The 23,304-nt window shown below is 38.1% G+C and overlaps 1 protein-coding gene across 5 annotated transcripts in view; it reads right to left on the bottom strand.

Moving 5' to 3' along the window:
- Window positions 1-238: 238 nt before the first annotated feature.
- The window catches only part of dnaaf9 (dynein axonemal assembly factor 9), a 107,301-nt gene continuing 84,235 nt past the window's right edge, over window positions 239-23,304 (bottom strand). For all 5 annotated transcript variants that reach the window (XM_033035570.1, XM_033035586.1, XM_033035580.1 and 2 more), the window contains 12 exons: window positions 22,384-22,472; window positions 20,451-20,609; window positions 19,242-19,367; window positions 17,251-17,288; window positions 16,093-16,228; window positions 15,575-15,661; window positions 15,200-15,306; window positions 12,306-12,380; window positions 10,226-10,428; window positions 9,374-9,439; window positions 6,576-6,669; window positions 239-5,669 (listed from right to left, as the gene is read on the bottom strand). In XM_033035570.1, coding sequence (XP_032891461.1) covers window positions 5,563-5,669; window positions 6,576-6,669; window positions 9,374-9,439; window positions 10,226-10,428; window positions 12,306-12,380; window positions 15,200-15,306; window positions 15,575-15,661; window positions 16,093-16,228; window positions 17,251-17,288; window positions 19,242-19,367; window positions 20,451-20,609; window positions 22,384-22,472 — 1,287 coding nt within the window. In that variant the 3' untranslated portion in view covers window positions 239-5,562. The remainder of the gene's footprint in view (window positions 5,670-6,575; window positions 6,670-9,373; window positions 9,440-10,225; window positions 10,429-12,305; window positions 12,381-15,199; window positions 15,307-15,574; window positions 15,662-16,092; window positions 16,229-17,250; window positions 17,289-19,241; window positions 19,368-20,450; window positions 20,610-22,383; window positions 22,473-23,304) is intronic.

Here is a 23,304-nt window from a genome sequence, read left to right as displayed (position 1 = left end):
TTGAACTAGCATGTGCAGGTGATCAGTAGTCGTCATGGACTTGGTGGGTCAAAGGTCCCGTTCCATGCTGTATTTTTAAACTAAACTACAACTGAGCTCCAGGGGCAAAGGCCTGTTTCTTAAAAAATAGGGATCTCATCATATTTACATGTAGAAATAACTCATCCAGTAGGATTCAAATTTTCCCTAAAGCAAATATACAGTACTTCAAAATACAGAAATAATTTAAATAAGTCAATTTTATCTGATGAAACATATACATTTTATTGAACATTAAATTGGAACACAATTGCTGGAAATTACGTGTAAAATTGCAAAACGTCACACAACTACCGGTAAAAATGCATCAACAAATACAAAAATAAATGGAAAAACTAATAATTATTCTATATATTTTATTGGATTAATTATAATTTTGCAGTGTAATAAATACGAGATATGCAAAAAAGCTTCAGTCACACGCAAAACCAGTTTAACTGAAGTTACAGTAGGTTTGTGCAAATACAATTCAATCTTTTTAATTTAAAGATATTACTCCCCCATCCAAAAAGAAACTAAAGTGGTTGGTTCGTATGAAAATGATAAATTTGGCACACTTTCAAGTCAAACGAATAAATTCCTGAATTGACTCTTCATTTATATGAAGAAATTTGCTTGAAAAATTCAACAATTGTCTAAAAATTCATTGTATCTTTCAATTCATGTTATGAGGTAAGTTATTTTGCTAACGATGTATTTAAAATTACATCACGTTGTAGCAAATTACAGTAAAAAGTATTCCCTTTTATCTAAATACCAATTCTGTAATTGAATTAATTATGTGCAAATACTGTTAGAATTCCAAATAGGAACAATTAAATAATAACTTAAATTAACCCTCAGGTCACGTGAACCAGAGAATATAGGCTAATTTAAGTTGCAGTGTCCCATCAACAAATACATGTCCCATAACTTCAGTGACCAGTAGAAGACACTCCCAACAATAGAAATGCAAGCATACTGTTAAGGCCTGCGAATAGTTTAACATCAAAACACCTGCTTGGCATTTAGATACTTTTTAAAAAATACTCAGTTCCTTTGATATTAAATCCCTTTCTCCAACACCAGCTTTTAATAGTAAGCTTTAAACGTCAAATTAACAGGAGGCCCAGGAACCCAAAGCATCTCAATTCAAGAAACTGCTTCTGTAAATAATTACTTTAATAGAGCTGTCCTTGAATTCAAATTACTTGTAGAACCAGTCCTGTCAAACGCCAGAAACACCAAACAACCTAATAGAAACTACCGTAGCCCAAAACATATGCACACTAGAAATTCTAATTGTGCTTAGTAAAATCACCCACTGAACTTGCACCAACATTTCTGCCAATACATTTTATATTTTAATCTGAAAATATCCAAGAAATAAATTCCTTCAGATGTTGTGAGATTTCTATATATCTACGGATGTTTTGACCTGCCAATTGTTTTGTGATGTGGGCTTCTTGTATTCTAGGCTGAATTGTGAATAGGTTACTGTATCCTGTAATACATGTATGATTTGACATCATACATGTACTGGTTTTCTTTTAAACCAATAAGTGATTAACACCCAAGGTTCTGTTGCCATTAATCAATTCATAAGCCATAAAATGTATAGCTTACAATAGTATTTTACATTTCTGTTAGTGTAAGGTTTGACGCCTTGCATAATAATCTGCTCTTTAAATTTTTATTTAATGCAGAGTTACACTGCAGAAAATGAACTAAGTCAGTAGCAGCCAAAATCTGACTGTTCCCATAAGTTGAGAATTAAGTGTGGTGAATAATTTCACAGTAAATCTATTTTTTTAATGTGCCATGAAATACAACTACTGACTACATCGTACACTGATCATCTTCATGCCTTCATAAGCACAGAAGTCATTGATGTTAAACTAACATTTTAATGTAGCCTGATACACGACCACATCTTAGTGTAAGCATCTTAACTATTCATACGTTAATGATGGACGACCTTTCCATAACTCTGTAAAATCATGCAGCTTCCTTGCAACCGTTGTCACAGACAGGTCACACGTTGACTATTTTGATGAATCCAAAATTCAGTACAACTGATTTATTACCAAAGGGTGATGATTACCTTTCAATAGACTTTGATTATCCCGCATGATAATTTACCTCTCCAATTAACACAGACATACGCCCCATCCCAATCACAGTGAACCTTCCAATGTCAGCGTAGCTTAATGCTGAGCCGTTGTACAGCTTCACCGTGATAACATTCTGAAGCTTGAATATATTTTTGTGTACTGTTTCTTTACAGATCATATTATCTCAGTTAAAAACTCTTGACGTCGTCCATCACAACTACATTGAGACTCCAAAAAAATCTTTTTTTTTTTGCTGTCCCAGCAATATTAATAATGATTGTGGTTCTAGTGGTAAACAAACACTCAAACCCATCAGGATATCAACACAGCATAGCTGTAAAGTCTACTTTTCGGGGAAGACTTCCTACAGTTGCCTACTTTTAAATCTAACTAGATCCGATAAACTGCCATTTGCTCATATCAAAAATGCCCTCAGCTTATTTCTCCATTTATTTTATTCACGCTTCATTGTCCCAAGATATATATATATATATATATATGTGTAGAACCCGTAGAAAACATTCTTTATCATACCAATGCAGCAAAGCATAAAGAGCGCCTGAAGTATTGACTGTACTTATTGATCATATTGGTGATCAGCATGCTACCATCATAGATACAATTTGTTGTGAACCTCTGATAAATGGAGCAAAATTGATTTTTTTTTTGTTGAAATGTGGAAGGCTTTACATCACAGTAACATAACCTTTTCCACAAAGTACTTAGCATTCCAATTTAACAGGTGCAAGAATGTTTTCTATCAAAGTGATTTAACTTTTGAACTTTCAAGATTAATTAGGAGAACAGGTCTCTAATTTAAAATTGGACATCCTAACAATCTAAATCATCACAGAGAATTTCATGCAAAGTTTACTGGCACGACATTTCTCTTAAATGAACAAAATAATTAAGTTGTAACATCAATTTGTTTTACTTGAATAAGGTCAAACTTGAGGAAAATGAATGAAGGTTGGAATAAAGTTCTTATGCATTTGAGATATATTTATTGAGCACATTTAAAGTAAATGGCAGCATTATCCTACGCTAATAGCCATTCCCCTTGACTGCATTTACTTTTTAATTAAGGTCTGCGTAATCAACCATCTTTCATGCATAAAGGTGATTTACATGCATAATCAAGAACTCAATAACACACAGAGACAGGTGTACATTGAATTCAGGAAGACTATTTTTCCATTCAAGCACTTAAATGGATAGATAATATGCAAGATATTTATTCTCAGCTTGGTAAGTATTTTAGAATAAGGGGATCTTGCAGTTCAAATGGATCGGTTTACATCTTCTTATTTTTTGAACTCCTGTGTTGGCTAAATGATGCATCAATTATTTTCTGTATTATTTCAAGATCTACCCATAACTACTTTACCAAATTGGCAAAGCTTTAAAAATGTCACACATATATCAATTTTTTTCAGTACTAAATGACAACTGTTTGATTTGAGATACAAAAACAAAGGCAATGCTCTGTCTATTTGTATCATGCTTATCAAAATTTAAATTAGTACAGCTGAGACAGGTAAATCAATGAAACCACTGATGCAGATAGAGAAGTATGCTACATAATGTGGTTACATTATTCATCTGGTGAGTACCATCAGTACTTAAGTGCAATATCTGACACGATGCATAGCAGTTTTACAAGCTTCATCTCGAACAGATTAGGGCTTACTTTCCGAAACAAGTCATAGAATTTTGTAAACTTTAAACTGTTGGAACCCAAATTCTAACTAGAGCATTGTAGCTGACTTGCGCAAGCTACAAAATACAAAGTGCAGCCACACATTTTTTTCTTCACATTTTTCAAAAGGAATTGTGTAAATGTGGAACAAACGTGAACAATTTAACCTGAACACATCACTTCTCATTTGAAGTCGATAAGGCCACTCTCCACAATGTTATTCAAATTGTTTGTGGAGAATAGGGCAGGAACACAATTTTCAATTGACTGCAAGTTATTCCACCAATCCAACTGCTTAGCTGTACATGGTTTCTAAACTTGCTTTTCTCTTTATATGAAGGTTCATAAAGTTTAGCTTTTTCTCTGCTCCACCATTGAATGCTTCATAGCTAATATGTTATATATGGGAAATTATCTTTCAAACAATTTTACAAATTACTACACTTGCAGGCATCTCAATATTTATGGAAAGTTTTGAGCTGTGCAAAAAATACCTCTTAGTTATCCTAAATTTTATCAATTGGAATAACTAGTTATTATCTAACAATTTAAAAAAAATCTGGTAATGCACTTTCTCCCAACTCACTCGTTTACTTTTCCAATAACAGCATTAGGCCCAAACTTTTGAGGGCTGGGGCAGAGTGAGATATTAGTAAAATTACTGAAGCAGTATTGTGTGCAAGATGGTACTTAAAAAAATAAATTAATCTAGACCTTTAGGTTTAACAACCCATTTCAATGTTCCTCTGCAGAACATAAAGGTACATATAGTGTTAAGATTGTAGACATTAGCAGATGCACAGGTGTCAGGAGTTATGGGAAGAAGGCAGAATGGGGTTAGGAGGGAGAAATAGATCAGCCATGATTGAATGATGGAGTAGACTTATTCTTCTTCTATCACTAATGACCGCATGTGAAATATGGCTTATTTTTAGTCAAGAACATGAGCTACACTCCTATTTTTAACTCTGTAAATCCTCGTATGCACTAAATCCCTGATAAAGGATTTCTATACCAAATTATGTGGAGTAACTTTGCTAAACTCAGCTTTCACATATTACAAGTCCAAGTAGATCAGTGACAATTCTAACTGCAGAAAAAAGAACTTGGGAGAAAAAAACATGAGCAATGGAACTATTCAGAAGAATTATATTAAGTACAACTTGCGAGCAATTGGTCAGGTGGAATTACCACTATTTTTCCAAAATCATGGTTAAAAGATGTGTGTTAATTTTATCAATTCGTTTTGTTCAATTAGTTTTCCTTCTGAATGAATTTGAGCAGGGATACCTGTTCAATATTCCAGCATGAAATTATGTGTACTGCACTTTTTCAAGAACAGCAAACAATGTAACTTAAATTTCTTCTGGGGCAAGCTGTGTTCACTTTAAGCAGCTTGAAAATGAATAAAGTGTCGAGTTTTATATTTTGTTGGGTTAAATGTGACCCAACGTGTGAACTGGGAATTGCATCAATTATACTTCCCTTTGCAGCTTATCCTCAGTTAAACCAGCAGTGGAAAATTCCATCCGTACATTTGATTTTCAGGTATAAACAGTTGTAAATTCCTGCAGGTTTCTTGCTTGAAACTTTTAAGTTACATTTTGAGATGCATCAATGCACAGGAAAAAGATTTGGTATTTTACCAGCTCTAATTCAGCTGTAGACAACGTTGATAATCTGTAATTTGTTGTCCTGTTGCATTCAAATCACATCAGACTTTATCAATATTTATGGCTCAAAGAGATCTTGACTTTCTTGTTTTTCAACCTCTGCATTGTGTTTCTCGATGTCTTTGTTGACCTCCAACAGATATTCTTCTATGAATGTGTCCATCACTGATTATTTAGATATATAAAGGAAATTAACCATTCTCTCTGTGATCTTACAGACAAAATGCAAAACAATTAATCTTAACTATCCAGATGATTTATTTGCTCAAATTTATCAGCATAGTTTTAGGTGCAATTTAATATAAAATGCATATTTTATCCATTCTACAATGAGATACATGCAGGGCAGGTTTTCTCAGGATCTTGCACGGTAACACTTGAAATACCTGGCAGGATCTGTCACACTGGTGATGGACAGCATTACTGTAATTGTTCAAAACAAAATTGTACAGAAAAGAACTATCCAACCACTCAAATCTATACACTAATACTAGTAATTACATTATTTCAGGAGGTGGTTAATTGTTGTTAGAAATTTTTGTTCAATGTAAAAAGGAAATATTTTCAACAGAAAAGGAGCCAACTGCAAAATTAAAAAGGCAAACGGGTGAGTTGTTTGTAAAGCTTTTCATTGGCAAATTAAGACCAAATGGTGAATTTTATTTCTATCGCGTAGGGCAATGGGAAAATTGCTGAATGAATTAATACTTTATTGTCACATTGTGACGTGCCACAGTGAAATTCTTTGTTTTGCATACCGCAGGCATGCAAATAGTTGCCACATCAATGACGCCGACAAAGTTGCAAAGTATCCCCCGCCAGGTCTTCCTTTGTTCCGCCCCACTCCCTCCCCCTCCCCCACGTCGGGTCCTCCTTTCTTCACCCTGAAAAGCACAAGCCATCAACAGAAAACATTACTTTGAACAATCCTTACCTTGCACCAGAGGCTCCTGAGTCAGGATACTCCCACATAGATTTCATATCTAATTTAATAAATAAAAACTTTAAAATTCCATTTATAGACCACAAGCCCAGATCATTAAAATTAAAGGATTCCCATCAAAAGGATACATGGATGATAGTCACTCTTCTCACCAAAGAAGTTCACAAACTGGTTCCCATTATAAAACCAACCAGGTGGAGGTAGCTCTAAATGACGTTTTATCTGAAAAGTTAAAGATCAATTATTTTAAGAAGGTGCTTCCTATATTCTTAAGCTCAAGACAATATCAAAAAAGCAATAGTCCCAGCATTATCCACCAGGAAACGCAGTTGCCCATCGTCTAGTCTGTAAAGCAACAATGCACCACAACACAGGCACACCACAGGGCTGTGTGCTCAGTCCTCTCCTGTACTCCCTGTTCACGCACGATTGTACTGCTAAGCACAGCTCTAACATCATCCTAAAGTTTGCTGACGACATGACCATCCTGGGCCTCATCACAGAGAGACAGCCTATAGAGAGGAGTTAAAGGAACTAAACAGCTGGTGCCAGGAAAATAACCTCTCTCTCAATGTCAGCAAAACTAAAGAGATGATCGTGGACTACAGGAGACAGCAGGGGAGTGGACACCTCCCCATCCACATCGGTGATGCTGAGGTTGAAATGGTGTGCAGCTTCAAGTTCCTCGGTGTGCACGTCACTGAGGACCTCTCTTGGACGCTGCACACGGACACAATAACAAAGAAAGCCCGCCAGTGGCTCTTTTTCCTGAGAAGTTTGGCATGAACGTCAGCATCCTCATAAACTTCTACAGATGCACCATCAAGAGTCTGCTGATGGGCTGCATCACAGTCTGGTACGGGAACTGTTCTGCCCACAGCCGCAAATCACTAGAGAGTGTTGAAGGCGGCACAGCACATCACTGGCAACTGTCTTCCGGCCATTCCTGCGGAAGGCACGCAGCATCATCAAGGACCACAGCCACCCAGCACGCAGACTGTTCTCCTTGTTACCGTCAGGCAGACACTACAGGAGCATGGCTGCACGTACCACCAGACTTAAGAACAGTTTTTACCATCAGGCCATCAGGCTTCTGAACTCATAAACACATCATATATGTTGATTATTTTATTTATGATTGTCTTTTACCTACCAATGTCACTTTTATCTTATCTTATTTTATATTATTTTTATCCTTGTAATATCATTGCGGAGGTGACCCATTGTCTTGTCAAACACCTTTTATTGTACCGTTGACCCTGTGTTAACCTACATATGACAAATAAAACTGAACTGAACTGTTGGCCTTCTGTCCCGGAACCAATTTCTCATCCATGCTGCCACTGTCAGCTTTATTCTGTTGACTTGAATTCTGCTAACCAGCTTGTGTGACTTTGTCAAATGCTTTCTAAAAATCTGTAGAGAAAACTTCTAATTTATCATCAGTTATCATTAATACATTTGGTGATCAAGAAATTATTAAGTACGATCATTGCCAACATTGCAAGTATGAACAGCATATGAATAGCAGATAAAATTTCATGCGGATATGTGTTGGTTGGAAGCATTTGAGTGGTACAGCATTTAAGAGCAATGGTTCAATCATTTACATTTTGTCTTCTTCATTTACAGTATGTGGCTGTCATTGACATGGTAGGCATTCTTAATTTCTCAAGCCCATCCATGATTGCGCTCGAGAACGTGGAAGTAAGAGCCTTCTTGAACTACTGCAGTCCATTTGTGAAAGTATTTAATGACCAAAGCTAAAATGTAGGGCCATCCACTTTGGTAGAATAAATAGAAAAGTATTTTTTGAATGGTAAAAGATTGCAAGATATTCATAGGGACCAAGGTGTTGTACAATAATTACTGAAGGTTAGCATGCAGATTTAACAATTGAGACACCAACTGATACATGGGCTTTAAGGGGCTGTCCCACTGTACGAGCTAATTCAAGAGCTCTCCCGAGTTTTAAAAAAAAATCAAACTCGTGGTAAGCACGTAGAATGTACTTAGCGGGTATGTCGGAGCTCGGGACGTCTCTTAGCGGCTCGTAACGCTAACGGCAGGTACTCGGGAAATGCGGTAAGCTCAGGAAGATTTTTTTAAATGTTGAAAAATGTCCACGAGAGCCCCGAGTACCTACGAGCGGCTATTACCGTAATTCTCCGAGTTCGAATCAGGGGAAACTCGGGAGAACTCTTAGCTCGTACAGTGGGACAGCCCCATTATTAAGAAAGGAATCAAGTGCACGAGAAGAGACATCTTGCTCTAATTGAAGAGAACCCCGTGAAACCAAGGGAATATTTTTGCTCTAAGAGTATAGAGAAGGTTCATTGGATTGATTCCTGGGGTGGCAAATTTATCAGGTGACGAGAGATTGAATAGGTTTAATCTTACAATCTCTGGAATTTAGAAGAATGAAAGTGTTAAATGGGCCAGTATCCAGACGTGCTAGCTTTAACATAATTATCAGAATTAAAGGGTTCACATGAGATCAAACTTATCCACACGCTGAAACATAACGAATAAAAGTGCAGTGGAATAAATTGCTTCATGACATCCAGAAAATAACTGGACAATGACTAATGGGAGAAGGGCTGGATTCTGGTACTAAATTAAACAGCATTTACAAAGTCCCAACACAGGCACAAACAACATCCCTCTCTGCTGTTCTATTAGAATTCAAGAGAGGGAATGCTTCCTTGATCACTGTAGTGCAATACAACCAGTTAGCACACAATAGCTTTGATAGCGATGTGCTCACCAATTTAGCCTCTCTCTCTCTTTCCACGTAGCTCAACTAAGAGGGAATGTATTGAACTGTATATCAAAATGTCGACTCAGTGCGCATGAGACCTACATGTTCAACCTTATTTATAAGTCTGATTCCATCACTATAAAATAGAAAAAAGTCAGTACTTACATGGATATTCTTAATTTCTTGCTTGGTGAGGGTTTCAACTGTCTTGAGGGACTTCTTCATAAGTTTCTACAGTGGAAAAATAACATGATTAAAATATTCATACTTTCATTAGAAAAATAATATGAATAGCATTATAGGTGTAGGCATCATTTCACACCTTAAAGCTTTGTGGTATGTCTATATACAATTGAGTTTTATTATTATATAGATGTCACGGTGGCACAGCGGTAGAGTTACTGCCTTACAGCGCCGGAGACCCAGGTTCAATCCCGACTACAGGTGCTGACTGTTCTCCCCGTGACCGCGTAGATTTTCTCCGAGATAGAAACATAGAAAATAGGTGCAGGAGGAGGCCATTTGGCCCTTCAAGCCAGCACCGCCATTCATTGTGATCATCCCCTATCAATAGCCCATGGCTCCCTTCTCCCCATATCCCTTGACTCTACTAGCCCCTAGAGCTCTATCTAACTCTCTTAAATCCATCCAGTGACTTGGCCTCCACTGCCCTCTGTGGCAGGGAATTCCATAAATTCACAACTCTCTGGGTGAAAAAGTTTTTTCTCACCTCAGTCTTAAATGACCTCCCTTTTATTCTAAGACTGTGGCCCCTGGTTCTAGACCTTTGGTTTCCTCCCACACTCCAAAGACATGCAGGTATATAGGTAAATTGGCTTGGTATAAATGTAAATTGTCCCTAGTGTGTGTAGGAAAGTATTAATGTGCAGGGATCGCTGGTCGGTGTGGACTCAGTGGGCCGAAGGGCCTGTTTCCGTGCTATCTCTTAACTAAACTAATGATAAATTTACAATTAGCAAGAGATCAGTTACATGTGTCTATATTTACAATCTCTACCTGTCTTGCACACTGTCGCAGCCAGTCCTTCATTGTTTCCTCCTTCAGCATGCAGCCAATGAACACAACAAAACTGCCCAGAGGTTTCCTGTTCAGCCTCCCATCACCTTGCAGAGGAGGTGGAGAAGGGCCATCTTCCAAGGGATGCGCAGTGAATATATTGGTCTGGATGTTGTGGCAAATTTCAAATCTTTTCTCGGAATCTAAAAAAACGCAAGTGAAGAACAAGACATAGATTTGCAAGATACAATGAAATTATGCTCCATTGAGAACATGATATTCTTGAGGCGGTCAGGAAACATAATCAGACAGAAAAGTTTTTTTAGTAATAGGTTACTTATTTGTCATATTTTTTGTTTGCTGGATCAATGCAGCATAGGCATCTGCAAATACAACTCAGGAATAAGGTGCAAGGATGTGATCAAGGACCACATGAATGGCTGTAATCAATCTATTCTTGTTTCTGGTGAATTTAACATTTGCAGAAATCCATCATTTGGTCATCTCCAAATTAAGTTATTGTAAATTAAGCAAAGAAGTATGTGGTTTCCTAAGTATGGAGTTCTTTTTCCACAGGATATGTGTGTACCAGGCAAGGCAAGCATTTACTGTCCGTCCCTAATCCCCATTTCTAAAGGTCTTACCATACCATTTTAGATAGAAGCTAAATTTCAATGACAATGCTGTTGGTCAGGAATTGCAATTGATCAGTGCTGGTAAATATTGGACATTTTCTTTCCAGAAGTAAATTAATGTATCAGATGAATTTTTATGATATCCAAAAGTTTCAACATAATTTTGGATACTTTCAGACATAATTATTGTCTCTCCTTTGTTGGAATCCAAATGTACGTATAAGCCTCTGTTCACTAGTTTGGGTATTAAATAAACTAATGTACACTTTCTCCTACTGAAACACTACTTTAGCTTCAGTCTAGGGAGGTCACATGTGGAATTTCAGAATCACTGTCTGAATCTCTTAGGGGTATATACGTAAAATTACACATAAGATTTCTGCTGCCTGTTCAACCAAGGCCACTATACCAGCTGGTACATTGTAATGCGAACACATAGAAGTGCCCCTTCAATTTACACGCATTCCTGACTTAGAAACATATCACTGTTGCTGGGTCTACATCTTGAAACTTACTCACCAACAGGATTATAAGAGTGCTTCTACCAAACTTGATGCACTAACCACCTTCACTGGGTGAACGGAGAATAGTAACAATTAACAGCTTTAACAACCATTCCAAACCTCATAAATACATTGAAAAATAAAAGCAGACCAGAATATCTTTAGGTGAGAAATAAATGTTGCACAACAATGGGCTTCACTTAATTATCACTTTTTATTCCATTTTATTTTCATTTTGAAGATATCATATTTGCATATGCATCTACTGGCAAGGTGTATCAGCAAGCACATTTCTGTTGAATTGCCATACCCAATGCTTTTAGCCTTACAGAAAACGAATGCTTAGTAATGGGTTGACAGTGAGTAGTTATGAAGAGATACTGGAGAAGCTAGGTCTGTTCTCACTGGAGCAAAGGTAGTTAAAAGAGACCATGAATGAGCCATATCAAATTACGAGCGGTATTGATAAGGTATCATATCAGAGGATGATAACATTAGAGGACAGGTTTGTGCTAATAATGAAGAGATTTAGAGGGGACAGAAAAGGAACCCTCATCAGCCAGAGGGTGGTGACACCCTGGTATGCAGTGATTGAAGCTGGGCCATTTACACCATTTAGGAGTCGAGATGAGTACTTGAATCATCGAGCCATGGACGAAGAGAAAGGCAGGATGTCCACTGGTTGTGGCATGCAAGAGTTGGGCTCAATGACAATAGGTGCAGGAGTAGGCCATTTGGCCATTTGAGCCAGCACTGCCATTCAATGTGATCATGGCTGATCATCCACAGTCAGTACCCCGTTCATGTGATGGCCTGTTTCCATGCTGTATGATCCTATGAATAAAAGTGTTCAAGTAGCCCCTGCAATTAGACCACCTTACCTAGAAGAATCAACATTTTACACAAGTGAGCAATGGAAATAAAGTTCAGGAAATGGCATACCTGAAAATTTCAGTTGAGCTCGAATATGATAAGTATTTCCACAGAATGGACTTGATTTCAATGTATTTCTCAGTGCTAGGGAGACAGAAAAAGACAGATCGTGGTTACTAAGGAATAATACTAAAATCATGTTTTGGTCTTAAATTTTTACATAAAGGCAGTCTGCCAGGTTTTGGCTGGGCTCTTTTCCTGAGAACTATTCAGAACTTCAACTGCTTGTAAGTCGGAAATGAACACGGACAGTTGATGGGAAAGGATCAGAAACAGTTGTGATGGGAGAGTGAGCAGGCTCCAAGCGGGCTCATTCCCTCACTTAATGTCCCATTTAGAATTGGCAGAAGATGCCAACAGACACACAGCAGTCAGCAAATGCATCCCCACCTATCCTGCCGGTATCCTTTGAGCTTATGCGTATGTATGGGCTGTCCGTAAGCTAGGAGTTTGTAACTGGGGAGAATCAGTTGCAGTTTCAAGATTTAAGTAAGAAGCAGCCCTTTACAAGTTATGCTGTCTCTTTTTGATCATATGAAAACTCTCAACGATTGTCGAACTTATTGTCGACTTCAGGAAGGTCAGAGGGGGCAGACATACCCCCATCCATATAAACGGGACTGAGGTGGAGCGCGTCTCCAGCTACAAATTCCTCGGGGTACACATCTCGGAGGATTTGTCCTGGTCCCTCAACACCTCCAAGCTGATCAAAAAGGCACAGCAGCGCCTTTACTTCCTGAGGAGGCTCAAGAAAGCCCACCTGTCCCCCCAGATCCTGACCAACTTCTACCGGTGTACCATCGAGAGCATCCTGACCGCCTGCTTCACGGTATGGTACAGCAGCTGCACTGTTGCGGACAGGAAGGCACTACAACGGGTGGTGAAAACCGCGCAGCACATCATCGGTGCCCCGCTCCCTGCCATGGATGCCCTCCACCGAAAACGGTGTCTGAAACGGGCTGGGAAGATCATTAAAGACCCCTCCCACCCCAACCATGGACTGTTTGCCCTCCTCCCATCAGGGAGGCGGTACAGGAGCCTCAGGTCTCGTACCAGTAGGATGAGGAACAGCTTCTACAATCATACCGTCGCATTGCTGAACTCGGAGTCCCGCCGATAGATTCCTCCGGTCCCTCCGTCCCCATTGTTTAATTATTCTGTATTTTTTATTATTCTGTATCCTTTTTTTTTTTTTTAATTTCTATATTGCACTACTACGGACTGACGCAAAACTGCATTTCGTTGTACCCATACTCAGTATTTGTGCAATGACATTAAAGTTGAATTGAATTGAATTGATTGGTTGCTCCATCCTTAATCAGCCAACCGCAGAAAACGTTTGATGGCAGATGTTTTGCTGCTGATGAAAATAGCAAAAGCTAATACTGATAAATTGACTCTCAAACCAATGCATCAGAAATCCACAAGATCTTACAACTGTTTAACCTACAGAAAGCTGAAGGGGAGGAATCATTAAGGAATCTCAGTAGCAGGTTTATCTTGGATTCAGAAATCTCACGAACAAGACAAACACGGACTTCAAACAAAACTGGAAATCTAAAACAAAAAAATACGCAGCAAGTCGGCATCATCCATGGTGAAAGAAACAATCAACCCGTTGGGTGTGCGACACTGGTGAGTTTTTTCCGTATTTTCTATCTTTGCTTTGGAGTTAGCCAACTATTCATAAAAGACTAACACTTGGGGAACCAGGAGAGAATATTTAAGGAGATAGCTCCAGAGCGTGGGATCTTTTACAGATAAAAATCAGTTGATGTGACTCCTTCCTGAATCAAGGTGGCTGTAGCTCATGTAGAATGATTCTTGCCTTACAATGGCAAATGAATCAGGTGCAAGGAATTATTTCCTAAGAATCAGTTGTTTGGGAAATCAAGGAAAGGCCAAAAGGAAGATATTTTTGAATCTGTGTCTTCTTCAGATCAGCAACAAAAGGCATCTATTGTAAGACATTTATGAAGGCCAATACTAAAGGATAACATCATCAAACGTTCTGAGATTTTTCAGCTCATATGTTAATCTCTTTTCAACTGACAATAATGCTCTTAATCTTATGTCCATTCATCAAGCTCATGGTGCATATAATGCTTGTTTGAAGTCTATAAATCATATTCCTTAATCCATTCATGTATTTACTCAGTAAAGTTATTGTTGTAAAACTAAACAATAACGGGATTGGCCTCAACAGCCCTCTGTGGCAATGAGTTCCACAGAATAAACACCCTCTGACTAAAGAAATTCCTCCTCACCTCCTTTCTAAAAGAGCACCCTTTAATTCTGAGGGTCCTACTCTCCCACCAATGGAAACATTCTTTCCACATCCACTCTATCTATGCCTTTCATTATTCTGTAAGTTTCAATGAATGAATGAATACGTTTATTGTCATTGCACAATACTGTGCAACGAAATTCCATTACATCTCCTCCGGTTAAAAAAAAATACAAACACGACAACCATTAACACATATGTACACTTATTAGTAAATAATAAATAGGTATTTTAAAAGAATTTAAAAGAATTTGGCTGCATTTCTTGGAATTACAATGAGGTCCCTCTTCAACCTTTTAAACTCCAGCGAGTTGATAGGGAGGACAGAAATATGTTTTTCAGTTAGTCCCAAAGTCCTGTTATGTTAGCCATATTAATGCATTGTCATACAAGTATACACATCTTCCAGGCATGAAAGCAAATTCTTCTTAATACCTTTAAAACTTTGAACTGCTTCATGGGAATTACATTTATAGTTTGACTCAACTACCTACTAAGTTCCTAATTTTCATTTTATTAATTTAGTTCCATCTATAGACTTCTTAATGTATACAGCTCAAGCTTGGTAAAACAAAAGAAAGGCAATTTACACCTCACTGCAAAAGCTTAAATGTACCTTTACACTTGGTCACAAATCGTGCTTTATCAAGTGAACAGCTGAACCGAATGCAGATCTGAGTCATTTGTGGGAAAATTGGTCCTGATCTGAATTTGCCATTCCACCTAGGAGAAACACAAAGCTAAAGAATACATTTCTTTCCAAAATGTTCATGAAACTTTGCGAGATAAAGCTTTCTCCATATTAACATTGCATACAAAACGCATTAGAGTTTATGAAAATATATTTCATTACAAGCTACTACTATATTTTGTCTTCTCATCCAAGTTATTTTATTTATTTTGTGAAAATCCCCACTGCTTTATCACTTGTTTACCCCTTTGTCTTTGCAACAGCAGCACAAAAATCATGTTGTGCACTGGATAGTCTTACCAGCCAGGGAACATCAAATAACGTGTTCTCAACATAAATGGTTCTGAGAAACTGCTTCCTGACAGAATCATTTCAATATCAGCATTCCTAAATTTTATAGGGAAAAAAAGTAAAAGAGAATTTTGCAAGGAGGTTGCAATATTGGTTTATTACGAGAGATGAAAAATTCATGTACATTTTTTTTTAGTTCTCATAGGATGCAAAGCATCCTAACCACATGCAAACAATGCCTGTTTCCATTATTTGTAATAAGAAACTAAAATATTTCATGTACTCTCTTATTCTTCCTTCAGACTCAATTTTACAGATCTTTTATATAAAATAACTTTGATAATATTCTTCAAATAAACCAAAGACATTAGAGATAATTCCAAATTAATCACCAATCCAAATGGTTAGCTAGTTTTCTGTTTGATGTTAACTGTAGATTTATTGAAGCTCTTCGTATTTATTACAATTCACTGGGAGTATATTTTAAATGATGTTGGAATTAGAGAAATTAATCTGGAATTCAGTACCTTGTCACTGCCCCCTTTTCTGCTAGAATGAATGCAGTCCTGGGGTTTGCTACACGAATCAACTTCTGCAGATGTACCAGAAGTGGATGTCTTTGCTCAGAGGTCAAGCTTGTGAGAACAACATTACTGACAACACCTGCAAAAACAAAATTACAAGAAATTGGTACAAAACTTTAAATGAAAATGAATGTCTTATTCTTTCCATATTGTCCTTCGGTTTCAAAATTCTCAATCACCATAGCTCAAATTTCTACTTCTTTGGACCACTAATAATTAAATATCAGATAATTAAATTTCAGAGACTCAAGAAACTGTGGATGAAAACATTTTGAGCAAAACACAAAGTGCAGGAGGAACTCAGCAGGTCAGGCAGCATCCGTGGCGGGAATTCTAGATTACATTTTGGTTCGGGACTCTACTTCAGGCTAGAGTGGGCGGACAGTAAAACTTTGCTTTCCTTCATCCCACCAGCTCCATCCAGAGGTAACCATGTTTATTTGTTGACAACATCTTCATAAAAGCAGTCCTGGGCCTAGAACATTGTCTGGAAAGATGATAACCTCACCACATTTACAAGCCACATGAAGAATTAGAACTCACGATGTTATAGGTTGAGCAATGGGAAAGGGAGTAACTGGAATTACTCTCAAAGACAGCGTGGACTTCGGCTGTTTTGTAATTTTAAACGTTTCTCTGATTAGTTCTTAAGTGAAGGCAAGAAGGAACTATAATACTGGGTCAAAATTGGGCAACTTCTGTTGCAAAAAACATGCATGGACGGACACTACCAAGCACAAAACAAAATTCAGCTATAAAGCCTAACTAACGAATGGTCACTCAGATGGCTGAGAACAGTTCCCTGTGAAATCTGGTTTCAACCATGTAGTCAGGTATGACTTCATGCAATGTTCATAAAAGCATCAGGTCTGAATATATATATATATATATATATATATATAAAAAAAACAAAGCTACCAAGTTTATCAAAATATATCATTTCAAAATGTAAATTAGATTGTTAGAATCAACATACACTCACATTATCTTGACACAATCCTAAAACTTATCAGCTACATCTGCAAAATATGCCACAGGATAACATGATAACAAAAAGGAAAATATCTTCAACAATATATTATTTACTTCAATTCTAAATACCTTGAGAACATTGATCCAAAAGCTTAGGGAAAAGTAACCTGAAATTACAAAAATATTATTAAAAACAATTAATATTAGTAAAATATGTACATGACTTACTAATGAACTGTCTCAAAACTTAACCTGGAAATTTGCTAAAACACATGAAGTTACCTTTCTATACCTATACCTTTCCCAGAATTGAAGGCTGTTTCGATCAAGCTTAAACTAGTTACTGCTATCACAATCACGCTTCATGTAGAACAAGAAATCGTCACCCATTCCATTTCATCAGAAATGCTGTCAGTCCCACCCAGTTACTCCAGCATTTTGTGTCTATCTCCTCTCCCCTTCCATCTTTATTCCTTCCTCTAGCTTCATTATATACACTTCATCTATTCTTACCTCACATCTTTTGTCTTTGCATCTCTGGTTTTTGTCCAACTATCTGCCTATCAAAGCCCCACATCTCCACACCACCTATCAACCGCCAGGCTTTGTCCTGCCCTTCTCTCTTCCAGATTTCTCACCCCCCCCCCCCCCCCCCCCACAATTAGTCTGAAGATGGGTCCCAACCTGAAACGTCACCCATTTATGTTCGTCAGAGATGTTGCCTGACCTGCTGAGTTACTCCAGCAGTTCATGTCTTTACTTTACTTTTTGTATTCCAGCATCTGTAGTTCTTTGTTTCTTAACCTTTCCAAGGTCTCTAATGCCAAGAAAATTAGACGTCCCAGTTTAGGACTAACTTGTGGACCAGCTCTATCTTTTTCCATAACTATCTTGAAGCTAAGAGAATTATGGTCACTGATCCCATAGTAGTTCCACACAGGAACATCTCACATAGGAGTGCAAGATCAGCTTAAAGCGGAAACCAGGGGCCCGAAAGAAAAATATATTTAAATTGGTCAGAGGGAAAATATGACCAATATTGAATAAAAGGTATGACTGAAGATAAATATGACAAATATTTAAATAATTATTTACTAATTCTTAATAAATTAACATTTGATTGATTGCAAAACTATATAGGTATAGATCCCGCATATCCTCAGAATCCCGCAGCTCCGCTCTTGCTTCCCCTCCCCCATTCGTAACAAGGACAGTCCCCCTTGTCCTCACCTTTCACCATATCAGCCATCGCATACAGCATATAATCCTCCAACATTTTCACCACCTCCAATGGGATCCCACTTGTGGCCACATCTTCCCATCTCCACCCCTTTCTGCTTTCCACAGAGACCGTTCTCCGCAACTCCCTGATCATCTGAACATCTCCGCTCAGTCCGCTTAAACCCACGCGATCTCCCGGTTGCTCAACACGTTAACTCCCCCTCCCATTCCCACACTGACCTTTCTCTTCTGGGCCTCCTCCATTGTCAGTGAGGCCCAGTGGAAATTGGTGGAACAGCACCTCATATTTTGCTTGGGCAGCTTACACCCCAGCGGTATGAACATTGACTTCTCTATTTTCAAATAGCCCTTGCTTTCCTTCTCTCTCCATTTCCTCCCCCTTCCCAGTTCTCCCACCAGTCTTACTGTCTCCGACTACATTCTATCCCTGTCCCGCCCACTCCTGACATCTGCCTGAAGAAGGGTCTCGACTTGAAACGCCACCCATTCCTTCTCTCCAGAGATGCTGCCTGTCTCGCTGAGTTACTCCAGCATTTTGTGTCTACCTTCGATTTAAACCAGCATCTGCAGTTCTTTCCTACACATACATAAGTATAGAGATCTCTATCGCTAATTATGGGATTAAGGACAGCATTAGATAAAATGAAGAGGCTTATAATGTTACCAAAAAAGAGGAGCGTCAGAAAATCTGGAGATTTATGGATACTAAGTATTCAATAAGAGCAACAGAATGGAAAACACAATGATGTGGAGGATTACCGATGATATCACCTAATGGACATGTAGAGTTGAGCGGCCTACAACAATCTGAGAAGGGCAACAAATACCAGAGGTTCTCTTTGAAATTGTTATAAATCATTTAACAGTTCTAATGGTACCTGTGTTCCATAGTTGAGCACAGTGGATCAATACAGGTGGTGACAGCACCGATGACAAATGCAGATTGAACCTCAGGGTCTGGATGCATCTGGATAGCTTGCACAACATCAATAACATCTGTGTATCTGCAAAATTTATTGTATGCACATGAATTTAAAACTATTTTTCCAGCACATCGCTGCATCATATGCTCCATCTTGTGAAGTCAGTTGCCATTTATTCAGGATATTACCTGTTATGCTACTTATAGTTGTCTAATAATAACTTTAAACTGCATATGGGCTCAGTTGAGCATGTAATTTAGTGAGCTACAATTCTGCTTTGGGGTTCTTTAGCTTATCAATTACCGATGATCTACTATTACACATAAATGATGGACGCGCCATTGGTTATCAATATCTCAAGACAAAAAATCTCCGTACACATACAGATGAAATATCATTAGTCTTATAAGAGAAAGAATGACGAACAACAGCATGAAAAATCCACATTCACATTCCTACATTGCCCCACCACAACCCACCCTAAAACATTACAAAAACAGAGTGCTGGAAGAATTCAGAAGATAGGAGATGGTGGGAGAAATGTGTGTGCATCAAGGTTGGGGACTAGTAACAACCAGGAGACAAAGATAAATTGTGGTTAGGTGGATATCACTTGAAATTGAAGAATTTAACGTTTATACAGTTGGTTTCCCATCATCCCTGTCACCCACTCTTTTCCCATGCTTCATATGCACATCTCCCACCTCTTCCATCTCGGAGTCCCCCATTTCCCATTCATCGCTCCTCTTTCCCATCCCCCTCTCCCTTTCCAATCATAGCTCTCCCCGCAGATTAACATTTCACATCTCTTTTTTCCTTAACCACCATCCTTTAGTCTCCTTTTCACTTCGAGCCTTTGTCACAATCTCCACCCATCCGCCAATGACCGCATCTCACCTGTATCCATCTATCACATCCTGGGCTTTGCTCCTCCCCATATCTCTCTTTTTCCAACTTTCTCCTCTCACTGCATCATTCTGAAGGGTTTTGACCTGAAATGTCATCAGTCCATTCCATTCTCAGATATTGCCTCTCCCCGCTAAGTTCTACCAGCACTTTGTTCGTTGCTCAAGTTTACAGCATCTGCAATCTCTTACAACCCCACCCTAAAACATGCTGACAGTCGAACATGCTTGCATTCTCGTTACCATGATTTAGACTCACCCTGGTGTGACGATCAGTAATCTCACTTTCCTTCGTGAGTATACAGATTGGCGAACTGTTCTATTTCTCTGTGCTTCGAGAACACTTGATAGAAAATGGTGGATTTGACCATAATTGAATGGCTCACAGTTATCGAGCATCTGCCGGTAAACTGACCATCTATAATTTTAAAAAAACAATAATTAGCTGTGAGGGAAATAAATGTAATTGTACTAATTCAGAGATGTCAGATAGTTAAAGTTAATTTGCTTTAAAAAAAATTACTGAATAGACAAACATTTTAAGTTATAAAATACTTCGAACAAATTTTATCTGATAACATAACAACACATTTCACTTTGTTGCCATGTGGTTTGAAACATGATTCATTGCTCAACTAATATAACCAGAAAGACAACGAGAACACAAATGAAATAGAACAGACTATCACCAAATTGAAATTTCAATTATTTCTATCTCCACAGGCACTAGCCGACCTGATGAGAATTCCTGGCATTTTCTATTTATATTTTGGATATCCGCTATCTGCATTTTTTTTTTGGCTTAATGATCATTACATAAATAATTTAATCGGGAGTGTTGGGCAACCAAATATATTTCAGTTTTACTTTGGATTTTTTACAGCACTACCATTTTCTGCACAATAAAGTAACCTTCCTTATTGGTGTGAAGCTCCACTTTAGCAAATATTTAAAAAAGACACAGCGCTGCTGGAGTAAAGTTTGCAACTTTTCGAGTCGAGGGCCTTCTTCAGCCTGAAGAAGGGCCCTGACCCGAAACGTTACCTATCCATATTCTCCAGATTAGCTGGCTGACCCGATGACTTAATCCAAAACTTTGTGTATTATTTATGAACAGGCCCTTCATACGTGAGGCCAAGACTATCTCTTAACTGCCTGCACATAATCTATATCCCTGCGTATCCATATGCCTATCCAGGTCTCTTAAACGCCACTATCGTATTTCCTTCAACCACAACCCTGGGTAGCATGATCCAGGAACTCGCCTCCTTCTGTGTAAAAAACTTGTCCTGTACATCTCCTTTAAACTTTGCCCCTCAAACCATAAAGCAGTGCACTCTAGTATTTGACTTTTTCCACCTTGGGAAAAAGATTATGCCTCTATCTATGCTTCTCATAATTTTATATATCTCTATCTGTTCTCCCACAACATCCAGCATTCTTGAGAAAACAATCCATGTGGACTTGACTTGAGAATTAAGGGACTGAAGTTTAGGGGTAACATGAGGGGGAACTTCTTTACTCAGAGAGTGGTTGCTGTGTGGAATGAGCTTCCAGTGAAGGTGGTGGAGGCAGGTTCGTTTTTATCATTTAAAAATAAATTGGATAGTTATATGGATGGGAAAGGAATGGAGGGTTATGGTCTGAGCGCAGGTATATGGGACTAGGGGAGATTATGTGTTCGGCACGGACTAGAAGGGTCGAGATGGCCTGTTTCCGTGCTGTAATTGTTATATGGTTATATAATCCAGGTCTGTCCAACCTTTCCCTGTAAGTAATATCCTCCATTCCAGTCAACTTTATGGTTAAACCTTCTCTGCGCCCTTTCCAAAGCCTCCACGTCCTTCCTGTAATGAAACGACCAGAACTGCATGCAATACTTCAAATGCGGCCTAACCAAAGTCCTATAAAGCTGCCTAATCCAGTTACTCCAGCATTTTGTGTTTTATTTTGTAAACCAGCATCTGCAGTTCCTTGTGTCGATATTAAATATTAATTCACCAGTTTTAGTGTAATACGTGAAATGAAGGTAAAAATTGTGCGTACCCCGATGACTATTGCCGCAGAGCAGTGCCTGAGGAAGGCTTATGACCATGAAACTTTCTCATGTGCATTTTTGTTAAAAAAGATTATGAAAAGTAGTTTAAATCGTAAACTTTAAAAAATTGCAACTAATCATTTAATTTGCTGACCTTCCATGCTCTTGAGTCAGATTAACAATGTAGGTACAAAGTTCTTCTTTGTAACTGCCAGGTAGACCCGCAACAATAGTGATCACCATCTGCAACAAATGCAGAAGAAATAAATACATTTATGTGAAACAGGTTGAACAAATATTATTTAATTGGAAAATAAAATATTAGTTTAAAGTAAATGAAACAAGATACAGCATTTTGGATAACGGAAATATGCCTTTTGGAAATTCACAAATTACCACCAAATGAAAGGCCCAGATGATGGAAATCTTCCAATTACTCAGGTAAACCCAGTTCCAACAACACCTCAAAATGTTCAAAACAATTTTCACAACATGGCTGCAGGATGCACCATCCATAAAACATACTGCAGTTAGCTGCCTTGAGCACTCCAACAAAATCTCCCTTATCTGTAACCCCATCATCAACTCTATGGCAACTCCCCAAATTTGTGAATAATCCTAATTTGGAAATATATCTGCATGCTTTCAAAGTGCTGATTCTAAGATCTGGAACTCCTTACCCAACAATACTTTAAGAAAGGAAGCAGGGATAAGCCAGGTAACTACAGGCATCAGTGGTAAGAAATTTTAGAGAAAATTCCAAGAGCTAGGATTTATGTTCATTTAGAATAACTAGGAATGATCAGGATAGTCAACATTCCTCACTAAGTGTTTTGCGGAGGTAACAAGAGAGATTGATGGTTAATGTCGATATGCCTGTCATAAGGCATTCAATGAGATAGATTGGCTATTTCAGAAGGTTAAGACACATGGGATCCAAGCCAATTTGGCTAATTGGATCCAAAATCTGCCTCGCCAATGGTCTGTCTGTCTTTATGTCTTTTTTTGTTATTTTTAGTATGTTTTAAAAGTTTGTGTTAATTTTCTCTGGTTTGTATTATGTGGGGGGTTGGGA

This window comes from Amblyraja radiata, chromosome 1 (genome assembly GCF_010909765.2).
Source record: "Amblyraja radiata isolate CabotCenter1 chromosome 1, sAmbRad1.1.pri, whole genome shotgun sequence".
Lineage (NCBI taxonomy): Eukaryota > Metazoa > Chordata > Chondrichthyes > Rajiformes > Rajidae > Amblyraja > Amblyraja radiata.
The sequence above is the reverse complement of the archived record's forward strand: the minus strand, read 5'-3'. Positions and strand labels throughout refer to the sequence as shown.